The sequence below is a fragment of the Papaver somniferum genome, chromosome 2, assembly GCF_003573695.1.
Source record: "Papaver somniferum cultivar HN1 chromosome 2, ASM357369v1, whole genome shotgun sequence".
In the NCBI taxonomy this organism is placed as follows: Eukaryota; Viridiplantae; Streptophyta; class Magnoliopsida; order Ranunculales; family Papaveraceae; genus Papaver; species Papaver somniferum.
In genome coordinates, this window is record NC_039359.1 from 199,545,620 (window position 1) to 199,562,535 (window position 16,916).

Below are 16,916 nucleotides of genomic sequence, written 5' to 3' on the forward strand. Positions count from 1 at the left end.
AAATAGAGATGATAATTGTGAAATTTGTAAGAACTAGTTGTGACCGTAATCGGAGGTAAACATGGTAGGGGATATAGCCATTGATAGCGATCATAAAATATTACTTTGTGGTGGAGACCGACTGGCAAACTCTTTGCCACCTAACAGTTGGGTATTGATCGCTTGCCATAGATAGATGCTAAGACCTTGTTTGCTTATAGCTGACTTAACGTCTGGGTCTGAGTCAACCCCTAACTCGCGTCGAGTCAGTAGCTAGACAATTTGGTTTGAAAATTTGGTAACCCATGACTCGGTATCTGAGTCAGAGCTAACCCCTGACTCGGTCCCTATGGAGTCAGGCATGGGAATACCCCAGAGTCGATGGCTCAAACCCCTGACTCGCTAAAATTGACAAAAATGCCATCAACTCTTTATGTCAAAATTTTTCATTTCTTCGTTTTTTTCCGTAGAGAGTAGAGATGGGAGATCGGGAACCAAACCCTAAATCTCTTCTCAACTGATATCTCCTTCATCCCTCTCAGTAAATCCACTAGTTTCTATCTTCATCACCACTTTCAACTCATCTCTCAATCTCTTTCTAATCATCTAAGCTTCTTTTAGAAAATTCACCATCTTCAGGTATGATTTTCAAATCTACCAATTCTTCATCCATGCCTTTTTTTTCATTTTAATATGGGTTTTATGTGATTTGGAACATGGGTTTTGTTTATATTCTAATTTGAGTTCTTAATTGGCTTTAAGGGGGAAAGAAATAAGGAAGAGGGAAGAAGATCAAAGTTTTGTGAAGGTATAATAATTTCATTCCATGTTGTTTTCTTTTAGAGACAGGGGTTTCCTATGCTCATACTCCACTTGATTATTTTGTTCTTATAAGATGGTTTGATTTGCTGGTTCAGTATTTGATGGATGTTATTTAGCCTTTAGATGGTGTTTGTGAAAATGCCAAGGAAAGAAGTATATTTAATCATTAATCATGATAAAATATGTCATCTCCTATGGATTTCTGTGTCATGTATGTGAATGTTGCTAATTTATCTAGTCATTATACCTAAGATCAAAGTAGTTAATATCGTGTATCGGTGGGGTCCGACACACATATACAAAAGATAATATAGGTTTTTATCGGTGATACATCTTTAAGACTAGGATTTTAAATATTTATAAATGTTTAAATCTAAAACATTTGACGCCATATGAGCATTAATTCTCAAGATCAAAAATTTCAAAACACAAATTCAATCTCATTCCACTATCTATTCCCAGTGGTTCATCCTTAATTTTCACCATCGTCTCAGCTAATTTCAAATATTCAAATCTAAATAATTAGGATGAAGGGTTCTGTTTACAAGTTTTGAGATCCAAATAATTTATTCTACAAAATTATCCTTACTGATATTTCAGTGTATCGGTGAATCTGATATATCGGTCTGTACCAGTCGACATGAGTGTGTTTATCGTTGAATCCTTGTATCATCGATATTTTGGATATCGTAAAGGTTTTCTCTGATACACGATAAAAACCTATAATATCGGCCGGTACAACCGATATTGACTACCTTGCCTAAGATGTTATGATATACTTGCATACATAGACATAAGAGTATGACTTTTGTGTGCTCTCGTATTGGCTCCTTGGCATGACATGCAAGAGCATCAGTTACTAAGTTAAGCATGTAATCCCTTCGAGGTTAGGCATGTTTTACAAAAATAAGCATAGGGAATTTCAACACAAAAATATTGATTCCTGGATTTGTCATTGACGATATCCTATCATTAATTTTTTTCTTCCTTAATTATGAATTAACCTTTTCATTTTGAGCTCTATAAATAATAAATCTCATAGGAAATCATTTGTTATACCCATTGCTCTCTCTGTCCCCCTCTCTCGCAGATGATGTTTGACATGAACTCGTTTTACAATAGCAGTAGTTTGTTGAGGTGCCTAATTCTGGCTCTTCTAGTATCTTTATACCCACAAGTAGCACAGTTGCAAGTGCATAACTCATCTTTGCTGCCATCATCGTGGTTTCACCGATGACGTGGTTTCGTTAGAACAAGAGTTATTTGTTTCATGGTGAATGGGAAACCACTGTACTTGAATGAATTTAATGCATATTGGTTGATGTCCATGGCATCTGAGCCATCGAATATTATGCACGTTGTCCTGGCTTGTTAAATTATTTATTCTGATATAAGGACAACAATGAAGACTGATAGGCCGTAACGATTGAAGTCTTTTTAATGAAATTTTCTTTCTAGTTTAAAGGTTTTCTATTTCAAGTTGATCTGCTCTACTTATTTTTCTATTTCCTATTGTACAATATGATTTGTTTTAGCTTAAAACCCAAAAAAAATTAGACAGGGGGCCCAATACAAATTGATTGATTCCATTTGCACTTTCAGGTTTCATCTGCTACAGTTAATGAGAACATGTTGCAGAGGGGAATACCCAAAATCGATTATGCATGCTGTCCTGGCTTGTTAAATGGTTTGTTCCAATATTAGGACAAGAATGAAGACTCATAGGCCGTAACGATTTGGTGCCCATCATTGCTTTTACTTCTCACTCTCGGAGATTCTTTTCTTCATTCCTGCTATATATAGAGCAGTGATCATTTATTTTGTATGGTGCAGGTAGTAACATTAGCTCAGTAGGCAGACAATGGTTGCCATCACTGGATTCTAAAACATGTACTACTCTTTCAGTTCGGTTTCCAACTGGACCTTTATTTAATCTCCACACATTCTAGACTTTGAGTGCACATTCCTACTGTTAGCATTCGGGATCATGCTTATCCTGCTAGAGATTTTGTATCAAGATTTTTCTTGTTAAATCCTTCACCCAAAATTTAACATAGTTTCACCTCCCTATGTGTTACATTATGAATGTCGGGTCTTAATCATACTATGTCCCTACTACCCAAATTGAACATAGTTCACCACATTTGATAAACACTATCAATACATTATGAATGTCACATTATGATTACAACATTATGCCAAGTTTTTATTTGGACTGAAGGGTTTTCCTATGTTTCTATCTCCCAGCAAATATCCAACATTGGGATGGAGGAACAAACCCCAACAACTCTTTGGATAATTTGTGGTGAGCATGTCTTGGAGTAAGGATGTCTTGGCGCGCGCTGGTTCATCTTCCCTGATTTTTCTGATGGTCCTCGAGTTTTTTTTGGGCATGTATGCCAGTAAGGATGTCTTGGCCCCGGCCTCTCTCAAAGTTGACCTGTCAAATATTGAGCTTGGCTCTACTGTGACAGTCAGGTGACATGGGAAAGCAGTTTTCATCAGGCGCTGCACTGAGGATGATATAAAACTTGCCAACAGTGTTGACCAAGGCACCCTGTGATCCAGACGACGATGCAATTAGAGTCGAGTACCCAGAATGGCTTATTGTTGTTGGTGTTTGTACCCCATCTTGGTTGCATCCTTTTGCCTAATGCCTGGGGTTTGGTGGTTTGTTATGTCCATGACATGGTTCTCACTATGAAATTTCAGGGAGGATTCGAAAGGGCCAACCACCAAATAACCCGGAGTACCTATTACTACTTTTTGGAGGATAACAAGTTTCTTTATGCTTTTAGGATTTTAAACTTGAATGTTCTGTAGAATTTATTGTTTGGTGATGTTTGATTACATGAAAAAGAAAGATGGTTAAAGAGTCTATTGAATAAGTTGGTAGTGGTAAATGTTAATGATATAAAATGTGCACAAGGACATTTTCTGTCCAAAAAAATTCAGTCGGCTGAGTCAGGTCTGACTCACAAAACAAACATATTTTCTGACTCAGACCTTAGTGAGTCAGATCCAGATGAGTCAGGTGATTTCACTCAGATCTGGACGACTCAGATCCAGACGACTCAGATGAGTCAGCTGCAAACAAACAAGGTGTAAGCCGCTGAGCACCATTTCCCATAGTGGACGAACATACTTTACCCATCCATCCCCGAATTGGCAAATTTGACAAGGCCCATGGGAATCCCCCAACAAACAACTTCTCCAAAATTTGACAAGGCCCATGGGAATCCGAAAAAAAGGTGAAAATTTGGGTGCTAAGCACCAACGTATTATTATAAGGGCGTCATCTGCGTACTTTTAGTCTCTTTACCGTTGTGCTTAAATATATTTCAAATATACAAAAACGTTGGCGCTACTTTATCATAGCAGAGAAGAACTTTAATGGCTTCAGCTCTACAAAGATCCATTAAATCAAACTCTTATTGAAATCTATTCTCATGCCTTGTATATCAAAATCTGTAAATGTATATCAATCAGTATCTAAAATTCCCATTTCTTCAATCTTCTTCAAGACCGTTACATCTTCAATTAAAGATGCTCAGTTACCAATTATATACAGATTCATTTCCCTATTACAAGAATTTTCGAGAAATCTTATATGTATTCAATCTATTCATTCTCAAATCATTACCAATTCTCTTTCGAAAGATGAATTTCTGGTTACTAAAGTAATTAAAAGTTACTCTGATCTGGGTAGTTTGAATGACGCTCGAAAAGTGTTTGATCAAGTTACTGACCCAAATATTTTTATACGAAATACAATGATGGGGGGGTATTTCAGAAATGAGAAGTTCATGGACACTATTGAATTGTATCATAGAATGAGATCTCTTGGTTTAAAGACGGATAGTTTTACGTGTACTCTTGCACTCAAGGCTTGTTCTAGTTTATCGGATGTTGAAAGTGGGAAGATAATAATGAGAAATGCTATGGAGAACGGTCTGGCGAGCGACAGATTTTTGGGGAGTTCGATGATAAAGTTTTTGGTGAAATTTGGTGATATCGATGAAGCCCGGTCTGTATTTGATGAGTTACCGTGTAAAGATGTTGTTTGTTGGAACGCTATCATTGGAGGTTATGTGCAAAACGGTAACTTTCATATGGCTTTAAATCTCTTTTGGAAGATGCTGTGTGGTGGGATTATACCGACTCAAGTATCGATTGCAATTTTGACTCAGGCATGTGGGGGAATTGGAAATTTGGAGCTTGGGAAATGTGTTCATGGGTTTTTGAATAGCTTGGGGATGGGTTTTGATATTTTAGTTCTTACATCATTAGCTGATATGTATTGTAAAATTGGCGATGTTGAAAGTGCTCGGAGGGTTTTTGATAGGATGCCCACGAGAAACTTGGTTTCGTGGAATGCAATGATCTCTGGGTACGTTCAGAATGGTTGTGTTTTTGATGGGTTTGAACTTTTTCGTAGATTAGTTCTCAGTGGTTGTGAATTTGATTCGGTGACGATTGTTAGCCTGCTTCAGGGTTCTGCTCAGCTATCTAGTTTAGATAATGGGAAGGTTCTTCATGGTTTTGTTTTAAGAAGAGGGCTTCAGTCGAATTTCATTGTGTCAACAGCAATTGTTGATTTATATGCGAAGTGTGGTGATTTAAAGTTGGCTAGTTCTGTTTTTGATCGAATAAAGGAGAGGAATGTAATTTCATGGACTGCAATGTTGATGGGATTAGCACAAAATGGGCATGCAGAGGAGGCAATGAGATTATTTGGTCAGATGCAAGAGGAAGGGGTAGTTGCTAATGTTGTTACCCTAGTTAGCTTAATCCATGCTTGTGCACATGTTGGTTCTTTGAAGAAGGGAAGAAGTGTTCATGGTTATTTGATACGGTATAAAATTTCGTTTAATGAAGTTATGAGAACTGCATTGATTGATATGTACGCCAAATGTGGAAAATTAGACTCCGCAAAGAGGGTTTTTGATGACAGATTAAAATCATACGATGTGGTTCTGTGGAATTCAATGATAACTGGTTATGGCCTTCATGGCCGTGGAGATGAAGCTATTGATGTTTTTAATCAGATGAAAACGGAAGGTATTCAACCGAATCAAACTACTTTTATTTCTCTTTTCTCTGCTTGTAGTCATTCAGGTCTTGTGGAAGAAGGGATGAGCTTATTCCTAGTCATGAATGAAGATTACAAGATTAGACCTAGTGAGAAGCATTTTGCTTGTATGGTAGATCTTCTTAGCCGAGCAGGTCGACTTGAAGAAGCTGAAGCCTTAATCAACCAAATGCCATTTGCGCCTGGCAATGCTGTGCTTGAAGCACTTCTTAGTGGTTGCCGAACTCACAAGAAAATCGGAATGGGTATCAGAACAGCAGATAGATTGCTTACATTAGATTCAATGAACCCTGGAATTTATGTGATCTTATCAAACATGTATGCTCTAGGAGGAAGATGGAACGAAGTGGATTACGTTAGAGGTCTAATGAGGAAGAGAGGGTTGAGGAAAACACCAGGATATAGCTTGCTTGAAGTAAATAACTTGGTTCATACTTTTTTCGCAGGAGATAATTCACATCCTTATTGGGAAGAAATCTATCAAATGCTGGAGGATTTAAGAATACAAATGGAGACTTTAGGTTACTATCCTGACACAAGTTGTGTTCTCCGTGATGTAGACGAAGAGAAGAAGGTGAGGTTATTATGGGGTCATAGTGAGAGATTAGCAATGGCTTTTGCGCTATTATGCACACCAGCTGGAAGTTTAATTAGAATAACTAAGAATTTACGAGTTTGTAGCGATTGCCACACCGTTACCAAGTATATTTCGAAGATAGCTAGGAGGGAAATCATCGTCAGAGATGCAAATCGATTCCATCATTTTGACAATGGTAAATGTTCTTGCGGTGACTATTGGTGATTGATGTAGTTGAAAATGTATTTTCTGCATCAGTAATATTCTACTTATGAAGTTGCATTTTTGCAAATGTTGTCCAACCATACCCAGCTTTCCTAGTATTGTATTATTACAAGAAACTGAGTCACATCCACAGATGATAGCGGAAGTCGTTCACCTGTAATTACTTTCCATAAAGAACAGCAAACACCACAAGAAACAAAACCAGAAAAGGACTTCTATTTTTTTTGGACATGATTATGGCATCAAGCTGTTTTTTTTTCTACGCGTAACTCTTCCTACTGGAATCCACTTGCTGAAACAAAAATTGTCTGCAGAAACGTAAGACAAAGACAGTGTTTTTAATACTAAATTTTTGAATATCACGTTTGATGGACATTCATTTTTGATGTCTCGTAAGGAAGTCACCACTGTGTTCATCGTTGACAACTTGCTCTGGTTAAGTCATATATAGGGTTCATCCATCCAAGATGCACGGCTTCCTGGATTCAGCGTGCACTTTTGCACGACGAAAAATGTGTGCCTCATGAAACATAAAATAAAATGGAAACGAAAGAAAAGAAAAACGGCAGTTCAAAAAAAAGAAACAAACAACAACAGAGAATGAAACTAATACACAATTTAGTGGTGGTCTTAAGGTAGTTTAGTTTAGCTAAATTGATGTTTAAGGAGGTGTAAAGGACAAAAACAGCTGTTGCAAGTTTATATCCCATCCCATGAATCCAGGGACGGACCTACCCCTGAGCTAAGGGGGCTAAAGCCCGGGTGGTCTTGCTAGTCCACATGCCTAAACTTTTTTTTTTCTCGACCAAATTTTTAGACTAGACCTTAAAAGAAAATTTATATTTCCTGGATCCGTCCCTGCATGAATCGAAATTAAGAATGAATGCTCGAGCTTTTTAACCCTAAAAAAGGAAAATCAGATTCATCATTAACATATATGTAACCAAACAAAAGAAGAGTATCGACAAAGAAAGCTATAAAGCATCTACTAGAAATGGACTGAGTAAAGTAAAGTAAACACAATACAAGACAAAACTCAAACCAATTATGCTCATGAAAAACAAACTTGATATATGATCATGCACCACCATCAATGACTTATACGCAGTTAGTTTGATGGAACATTCCTTCCGATCAATGACGCGTTTCGGGACGATGACGTTTTCTTTCTTTTACAGAACAATCCATGTAGGTGGGGTTGGTTGTGAGTACATAGTTTTGTTTGAGCAAACAGTAATGAATGAATTGCTTGATGCAATGTATTAAATTTTGTTATGTCTTGATGGGATATATTTGGTTTCTTATATCAACTAGTCCTCAATATGATACAGCCTAACTTCAAAAAGTTCTACTCAAATTTCAGGTCGGGCAATAACAAATTAATAATAAGTGAAATTAAATCTGCGTTCCATTCCATTTTTAACTGGTGCACTGTATAAACAACCAGAGTCGGCAGCCAGTACGTAATAACTGAGTACATGACTTAGTCACTTCTACCAGGAAACGTATAAATCAAATATTAGGAACATATATGGCAGTAACCAAATCTAGCGTCTTCTGTTTTCCGCGTTTCTTTGTTTCTTACATATTTTAAGAAAAGTAGTCCTGATAACACTATCGAAAATGAACCGAAACAGAATGATTGCTCGGTTTCACATGTCGAAAGAGACATTATTGGGACTATGAAAAGGCTATTAAGCAATGCGATGAACATGATTACCCATCCTAAACCCAAACTTTAATCCCGAGAATGCCATTGGATTTTTCGTAAAGAAGAAAGCTTTGATGGTTGGCCACGTCAGATATGACAAGTGGAGACCGTTTAAGAATGTAACTGATAGTAGAGTCTCACGTGCAAATCACGACCTTCTTTTTGTGCTGCTCAATTTGATTATCTAACGTAAACACGTTTCACCAAATTCTTTTGTCTTCTCATTGTATCTCTTTGGACATTCCAGTTTCTTCACGCCACCGGTCTCTGGAAACTTGGCTTGGTGGCTTGACGCATACCGGCGGCTCACAAGCCATACCCTAAACAGGAGACGGTGTTTCCATGTGATCATGGTTTTGAAAAAGAAAATCAATAAAAAGATTTGGGAATAATAAGTCTTACACGAAAAGTCTTGAAATTATCGTAAAAAGTTATTTGTGAAAACGACGTTTTTTCAAAAAGTATATTTCAAAATATACCAAGATTTTTGTAATATATTACGGAGTAGTAAAAGAAAAAGAAAACATTCGAAAAAACACAAAGCAGCTTAGTAATAATAACACTGAAATTAAAGTTATTTAGAACTTTTATGATTCTCGGTAGATTTCTTACGTTGCCTCTTTAGTTCCTAAATAGTCTGGAATATTATTCCAAAAGTTTTTCTTATCATGTGAAAAGTTCCCTATTTCGGTTTCAGGCACGAAAGTAATGAAGCCTCCGGTTGGGCTCCGGGCATGCTCGAAGTCGGACAAAAGGTTAGATTCATGACCGTAATGGAGCTAGCACCTCGCACCCTTTCCCCAAAATGTTCCTCATCCAAAATACAAATTTTTAGTTAAGAATAATTTGAATCAACAACTTAATTAGGTTTAATTAGAGCCCTCCACGTAAAGTTGACTAAATTCTAGACACTAGTCAACCGTGACCATTGGTAACATAGCATGTGAGGGCCAAGCACACCACTGATAGATGGCCCTTCTAAAATCACTATCTTTTCCAAACTTTTATTGACGATTTATGTACTTCTGAATTGTGTGAAAAATTTAGCCTCCACGAGTTCAAATTTCAATAATAGGGATTCACCGGTAAGTTAATGCAAAATTATGGCGACCCAAACCTATGGCTCATCTCAATGCAGGTACAATCGACATTGCTCGAGTTAATTATAACTGCTGATTTAACACAGTATTTTCCTTGAAGCTGTAGTACAAAACCAATGTAACACGGAATGGGCTTAAAATTACCCTCCGAGGATCATAAAAAATGCACACATTTTCCATTTATTGGTGGCAATAAATTGTAACTTCCATTAACAACCATTTTTGGACTACATTATAGCTTGAAGAAGCCAACGTAAAAAGGCTTAGCAAGCTTTATCAAACCCATCACGATCACATCTCATTCACTGACGAGTATATAAACCCTTGTCTAGGTTGTAGAAATTCCTCAAGCTCTCTCTTTGCAACTTGAAGAGTAACTATTAGTTTCTGCAAGAGAGCTTCAATAGAAAATCTTTCGCTCAAGAAAATGGCAGCTCCTTCTTTAGTAGTTTTCGTATTTGGCATTCTTGGTATTACTATCTAATCACAGACCTTCTCTTTTCTCTGTAGAATTTCTTCCTAAAATTTTCTTTGCTAATCTTAGTTCTAATCATTTGTGTGTTCTACTTTCATAATTTTGTAGGCAACATTGTGTCATTCTTGGTGTATCTGGCCCCACTGTAATCTCTCTTTCTTTACAAAATCTCAATCTTTGCAGTTTCTCTTTTTTGTTGTTTGGGACGAATCATAACTTTTTGTTGTTTGTTTTTGGTGAAGGCAAACATTTTACAGGGTTTATAAGAGGAAATCATCAGAAGGGTTTCAATCACTGCCGTATGTAGTAGCACTGTTTAGTGCCATGTTATGGATGTATTATGGTTTGCTAAAGAGTGAAAAATCCCTGCTAATTCCTATCAATGCTGTTGGATGCACCATCGAATCTCTCTACATCATTATCTACTTGGTTTATGCTCCTCAACCAGCAAGAGTGAGTATCTGTCAAGTGCATATATATTAATTTGGTTTATATTCAAGAAGTGAACTGGTTCTAAGACAACTCTGTTTCCCCTTGCAGTTTTCTACAGTAAAGATGTTGCTCATGGTGAACGTAATATCATTTGGAACAATCTTACTTTCTACATACTACTTGATTCACAAGGCATCGGTGCGATTAACAGCTCTTGGTTGGATTTGCTCTGTATTTTCAGTCTGCGTATTCGCTGCTCCTCTCATGATTATGGTATAAACTATAATTACAGAAAATATTGACATGCAGTTTACAGCCCTGTCAGATTAAAAATTTTCACAAGCTCAAATGGTTTTTGCTGATTAGTTTTGTTTGGGTTTTGCAGAGAAAAGTGATAAGGACAAAGAGTGTCGAATTTTTGCCATTTCCCTTATCTTGCTGTCTCACACTATGTGCCGTGATGTGGTTCTTTTATGGTCTGTTGGTGAAGGATTACTACATTGCAGTAAGTAACAACTAAAAACCACCAATTGCCTTTGTATTAAGAAATAATTTATACGCTCTTAATTACTAATATAATGATTTTGGTTTGATTTTCAGTTGCCAAACGTATTAGGGTTCATCTTCGGGATTGCTCAGATGTTGCTATACGTAATCTACAGAAATGCAAAGAAAGATGTCGTACCAGTACCAGAAGTAGCCCTAAACGTCGTCGATTTAACCAAACTCGAGACGGACATGGATAAAAACAAAAAAGAAACTGGAGCGCCCGACACTCACCAGATCATAATTTGCGACGGCGTCGACCCTGCAGTAGTGATCGTCAGGCCAACTGAAACCATTGTGTGATTCTCTTCAAGGCGTACATAAAAATCCAGATCATAGGCCAACGGAGATTCGAATGAGCATATATTATAGTTTCGGCTTAGTTATTATTATTGCTATTTCTTCACTATCTATTTCTCTTAGGGACTTGATATCATTAAACCTCTATCCATCCATATTGTCTTCATCATTATTCCATCTTTATCGAGATGATAATAAGAAGAAATCTTGTATTAGTGAGAAAAAGAAATAGAATTATTTGGTTTGGTCCTAAATCTTGCGCCTAATTATATGTTATGTTTCTTCTGGTTTTACATTAATCATGATCAAGTTAGCGAGATTTTCACTTGAACACATTGCCCTGTTTAAAACTACACAACAGATATCTGTTTGAATTGTAGCCTGCAAAAGTTCATTAGTGATTGCGCGGTCCAAATTCATATCCCAACAGTTTAAACCCTGAAAATTTTGGAAGAGAACAAGAGAAATCCTCTGAAAACGGCCGGGCCAGCGGACATTCTGTCCTAAGTAGCTAGAACTGAGAAATTAAGCAGAGAATGGAATAACCGCTAAAAAGAAAAGGAAAGAAATCCTTCTGAAAGATTGGACCACTAGCTGGACTGTAAACTATGGCTGCCAATAGTGTTTTCGTACGAGAATCGTACGAGAAATAGGTCCATTCAGTGGAAATTGTCTGTCACACCCTTAAAAATGATGCTGCAATTTTCTCGAGTGCTAACTGGCACAATGTGGTTCTTCACTAGTGTGTGCACCATAAAGTTTAGCCTCGTACACTGTTAGAGTATAACGTAGGTTATCATACAGAGAAAGACCACACAACCGTGCGGTCGATAAACGGGCAACACCTACTAGGAAATAGGACCAAGTCATTTACAAGATTATGTAATCTAGTAAATCCTGTTTACTAGCTAGATAAGCTTTAGTTTACATGATAATTTGTTATTCTAGGTTTACTGTTTAAACTATATTCTTATTAATAGGAATCATTTACCTGGCATTTCTATGGGCGGTCCGGAAAGAATTAGGGGCGACTTTTTTTATTCCCAACTCATAGACAAGGTTATAGGATGTCCTAAATATTAGTAAAATACCTTAATGCCCTTTAATAATCGGAAGTAAAATAATTGTTTTTAGAATCCGATTATTGGTAATATAATCGGTAGTTAAAAAAAACACATAGACTACCGATTGATATGAATTTGTGCTAAATGCGTATTTGGGGCTATTATTAACCAGAAGTTAACGATAAATTCATTTGCTATCGATTATAGGATACTCCAATATTCAAAAATAAAAAGGATTTTTGCAAAATCTCATTTTGGGGCAACTCTATATTCGGCAGTTATATGAACTATTTTGACTATCGAATATGGTTGGATATTGGCAAAGAGAGTCACTGTATAATCGGAAGTCAAGATAACTTCATTTACTACCGATTATAAGCTCAACCAAATTCAAAAAATAGAGGGTTTTCGCAAAATCTCATTTTGGGACAACTCTATATTGGGTAGTTATATGAACTATTTTGACTACCGAATATGGTTGGATATTTGCAAGTATAATCGGAAGTCAGAATAACTTCATTTACTACCGATTATAGGGTCAACCAAAATTCAAAAAGTAGAGGATTTTGGCAAAATCTCATTTTGGGCTACTCTATATTCGGTAGTTATATGAACTATCTTGACTACCGATTACGGTAGGATTTCGGCAAAGAGGTCTACTGTATAATCGGAAGTAAGGATAACTTCATTTACTACCGATTATAGGCGCAACCAAAATTCAAAAAATAGAGAATATTTGCAAAATCTCATTTTGGGGCTACTCTGTATTCGTTACCGATTATGGTAGCATTTTTTCCAAAGATCTACTTTAATCGGGGGTCAAGATAACTTTATTTACTACCGATTATAGGATAATCAAAATTCAAAAGATAGGGGATTTTATTTTTGGGATACTTTATATTCGGAAGTTATATAAACTAAATTGACTCTCGATTGTGGATTAACTTCCCGATTGTAAAGTTATCTACCGATTGTGATGGGTAGTTTGGCCATTAAAAAAAACGTGAGATAAGGGATGACTACATTTTACGTTTCGGTGACATTTTTTTGTCTTATGCGTCGCCCCTAAAAATGCTAGGATCATTTATGTAAATGGAGATTATTCCAATATCTTATGTAATTTTTGATAGACACATTTTTGTGTCCGATTTGTCTCGATTCTATATATTGTTAGGGCTCATTTTTGTACTTATTATGGTGTTTTATTTATTTGTAAGTATTTTTGGCCAATAAACATTTTTGGAGAAAATTGGCTCGAAAAGTTGTCGGAAAGCACCCGGAGGACATTTGTTATTCGGACTCTCACTTTGGATAAGGGGTAACCTAATTACTAAGGGCATCCCATTTCCAGACAGTTGCTAATCGCACTTGTACCCTGGATAAGGGGAAAACATCTTCAACATTTCAAAAACCAGGTTTTTGGCGGCAAAATAGGTGCAGTGAAGAACAGTTTTGGCAATCGTGATTTGGAGGAGTTTGAGGTCGATTAAACCTCTGATTTTCATAGGATAAACTCCTTATGGGTCTAGAAATCTGATATGGGTGTTTAAATCGATTAGACTGGGCTCAATCGAGGGATTTTTCTCACAACAGAAAATATGAAAAGTCACGTGTGTGACCTGTTTTAGGGAATTTTAGAGAGATTAAAGCGCTGTAAACCTTACCAAAGATTTGTATCTATCTAAGGAACAATAAAAAGGAAAGCTCAGAAACGCGTAGAAATTCTAAAACAAGAAATTGTCGCAACTTGGCCGTGAAGAGAAGGAAAGAGATTTGGGAGAGATTTAATCGGTATTTTTGATATAAATAGATGTCTTGGGTCATATAGAAGAGGTGTGGAGAGTTTGGGAACCTAAGGAGAGCCAGAGAAGAATAAATCAGAGCGTTACCAAACTCTGTTTCTGCTGCTGCTGCTGCTGAAGAAGAAGAACGCGAAGAACATTGACGCACGGAAAACAGTCGCAGAACAGTGTCGCTGTTTAACAACTGAAGAACATTAAGTTGTGCAGGGCAGTCGTATTCTAGGGTCTTAAAATCAGCGACAAAGCAAAAAAAATTCTGTAACAGTTCCATTGTAACAGCTGTTTTGCAACACCAATACACTGTTGCAAACAGTCTGTGTTATTACTTTTCACTCTTTTAATCATCTTTTGAACAACAAACACATATTTTGAGATCATGATTAATATGAGGAGCTAAACCCCATTGCTGAGGCGATAGAGGAAGTTATTTTTACAACAAAAAGTGGTATATTCTATTTTATCTTTTTATTTGCAATAATTATATGATTATTTGCCTTGAACTATTATTGAATATGATTTTTATTTGAGTGATTGTGATCTATTTTGATGGAGTATGCTTAGTTTTAAGATTTTTGATGCTTCATACTTGGTATTTACAATTATTACTTTTGAAAATCTACTTGTTGCAATATTTTAGAATCAAATTAAACAAGAAAATTGCATAAATATAAGTATTGGTTTATTCACTTTGAACTTGGAAAATAGTGGAATCTTAGCCTCAGTGTTTCTTTTAGTATTGATATCATTTTTGATTGAGTTTGCTATAATTTTTAGTGAGTTTTTTATTTTAATATTAGAATTTAAGTCTAATTAATATCCTTCACAAGTCTGAGAATCGAACCACTTTTACCACTATCTACAAATCACACCAATTTTTGGCGCCGCCGACGCGGACTTGTTTTTAGGGTTTTAGATTTATTTATTTTATTATTATTTTTTTCCTTTTTTTATGTTTTTGGGTATTTATCTTGTGTCTACAGGTTCTGGATCATAAAGAAAATTGAGCCAAAGAGTTTCGTGATTTCATAAAGACTTGGAGCTAAAGATTAAAGCAAAAAGAACATAAAAGAAGACAATTTTATTTTAGACAATTTTAGATTAGGGTTTGTTTATTTTATTTTAAAAAAAAAAAATTGTAGTAGGGTTTATTATTTTTGTAATTTTTCTTTATTTCTTTGGACTTTTGGACTTTGGGACATTATTTTTTTTATTACCCTACAGAAGGGTAATTTAAATATAAACTGTTTGCAGAGAAGGAGGACAATTACGATATTGTCTTTGCACCTTGGGTTCGTACACTAGACATCGGAGTCAGTGGCCCGAGTCGACTACAACCGATTCATCCCCCGTATGGAACGGGAGGTAAGATTCTAAACACTCGCGAATCCCCTGTCAGCGAGTTACTAGACTCCTTCGTATGCATATATGTTGAGGACTGAATACGGACATTTATTTTTCTAGTAAAGGGCAAGGCCTGGCCATACAAGATAAGGGTTCGGATTTCATCACCGTTCTCTTCTTTACCGCTTTAGGAACACGTAACCTACGCGAACCTAAGCCTAAAATTTTGACTAGAACGAGACCGATAGGGTAACGAGCTTAACAGGAAAGTCATTCGAAAAATATTGGTTACTCTTTTAAGCATACTTCGAAGTTATTGACGGTTTCTGTAAGTTGAATGCGTGACTGCGCCGCCTTGTAATACCGGTGAGGCCTTGGGTATCAAAGCTCCACCGAGCTTCCCTCACCTCTATTCAACTTACGTTAACTCGGATTGATTCCAGAGGGGTTTGCATAAATTGTAACGAATTCCCGTTCGAAGGATTATAAGCTGGTCTAGAAACAATCTAAGTGAAGCCATCATGCTTTTTGTTTGCTAGAAATCAATAGGTTTGATTTGGTTGAGTCGGCCTTGATCTGTGTTTGCTTACCCTTCCAATTTAGAAAATTCTATTGTATGCCTGAACGTAAAAGAGACGCACTAGGTAGATTTGTTAAAGAGAAACCTAGTAGTTCGAAGCGTCTCGATTACCTTAATCTAGAGAGTCCGACTTTTGAAGAGTCTGTTTTTGAACGTCCGCTTGAGGAGACAATCCCCAATATTCCGATAGTGCCAGAAATGGCAACTTTGAAAGCTTTGTTGAATCCAACTAGGACTACTCGTCCTTCATGTATTAAGTTAGCTGAAACGGAGGCACCCTATGAACTGAAACCTGGGACCTTACAGATGTTCCCAATCTTTTTAGGGAAAGAAAATGAAAACCCTTATTACCATGTTAGGGATTTTGAGGAAATTTGTAGTACTCTAAGAATTAGAGGCTTAGATGATGATGCTTTGAAACTTAGGTTATTCCCATTTTCCCTGAAAGATAAGGCCAAGTCGTGGCTGTATAGTTTGGACTCCGAGTCAATTGAGACATATGAACAACTTACATCTGCCTTTTTCAATAAGTTTTTCCCTAGGCACAAAACATCGTCTATTAGGACGCAAATATGCACATTTTCACAACAAGAGGGAGAATCTTTATATAGGTATTTGGAAAGGTTCAATGATTTATTATCCCAGTGTCCTCATCATGGTTTAGAAAAGGTTAGGCTAGTTCAGATCCTTTATGAGGGTTTAGATTATTCCACAACGACCATGGTTGAGTCTCTATGCACTGGTGGATTTGAAAACCAAACTGTTGATGCGGCGATGGAATTTTTTAATGAAATCGCCGAAAAAACCCAGCAATGGGAAAATAGTAGGGCACCCCAGAAAACAATTCTTTTAAGTAGAGGAAACGTTAAT

General features: G+C 36.6%; 2 protein-coding genes and 1 pseudogene across 2 annotated transcripts; 2 read left to right on the plus strand and 1 right to left on the minus strand.

Annotated features, from left to right (window-relative positions):
• The first annotated feature begins 4,156 nt into the window (after positions 1-4,156).
• Positions 4,157-6,855, plus strand: LOC113354368 (pentatricopeptide repeat-containing protein At3g12770-like). The gene has a single exon (XM_026597714.1). The coding sequence runs from the start codon at positions 4,251-4,253 to the stop codon at positions 6,693-6,695; it is 2,445 nt and encodes an 814-aa protein (XP_026453499.1). The 5' UTR covers positions 4,157-4,250; the 3' UTR covers positions 6,696-6,855.
• A 2,990-nt stretch (positions 6,856-9,845) lies between these two features.
• LOC113354369 (bidirectional sugar transporter SWEET14-like) lies at positions 9,846-11,502 on the plus strand. Its single transcript, XM_026597715.1, has 6 exons — positions 9,846-9,976; positions 10,090-10,126; positions 10,224-10,434; positions 10,522-10,686; positions 10,799-10,918; positions 11,014-11,502. Exons 1-6 carry the CDS (start codon positions 9,934-9,936, stop codon positions 11,260-11,262), a joined length of 825 nt encoding a protein of 274 aa, XP_026453500.1. The 5' UTR covers positions 9,846-9,933; the 3' UTR covers positions 11,263-11,502.
• Positions 11,503-16,608: 5,106 nt separating this feature from the next.
• LOC113354714 lies at positions 16,609-16,708 on the minus strand (annotated as a pseudogene).
• Positions 16,709-16,916: the final 208 nt, after the last annotated feature.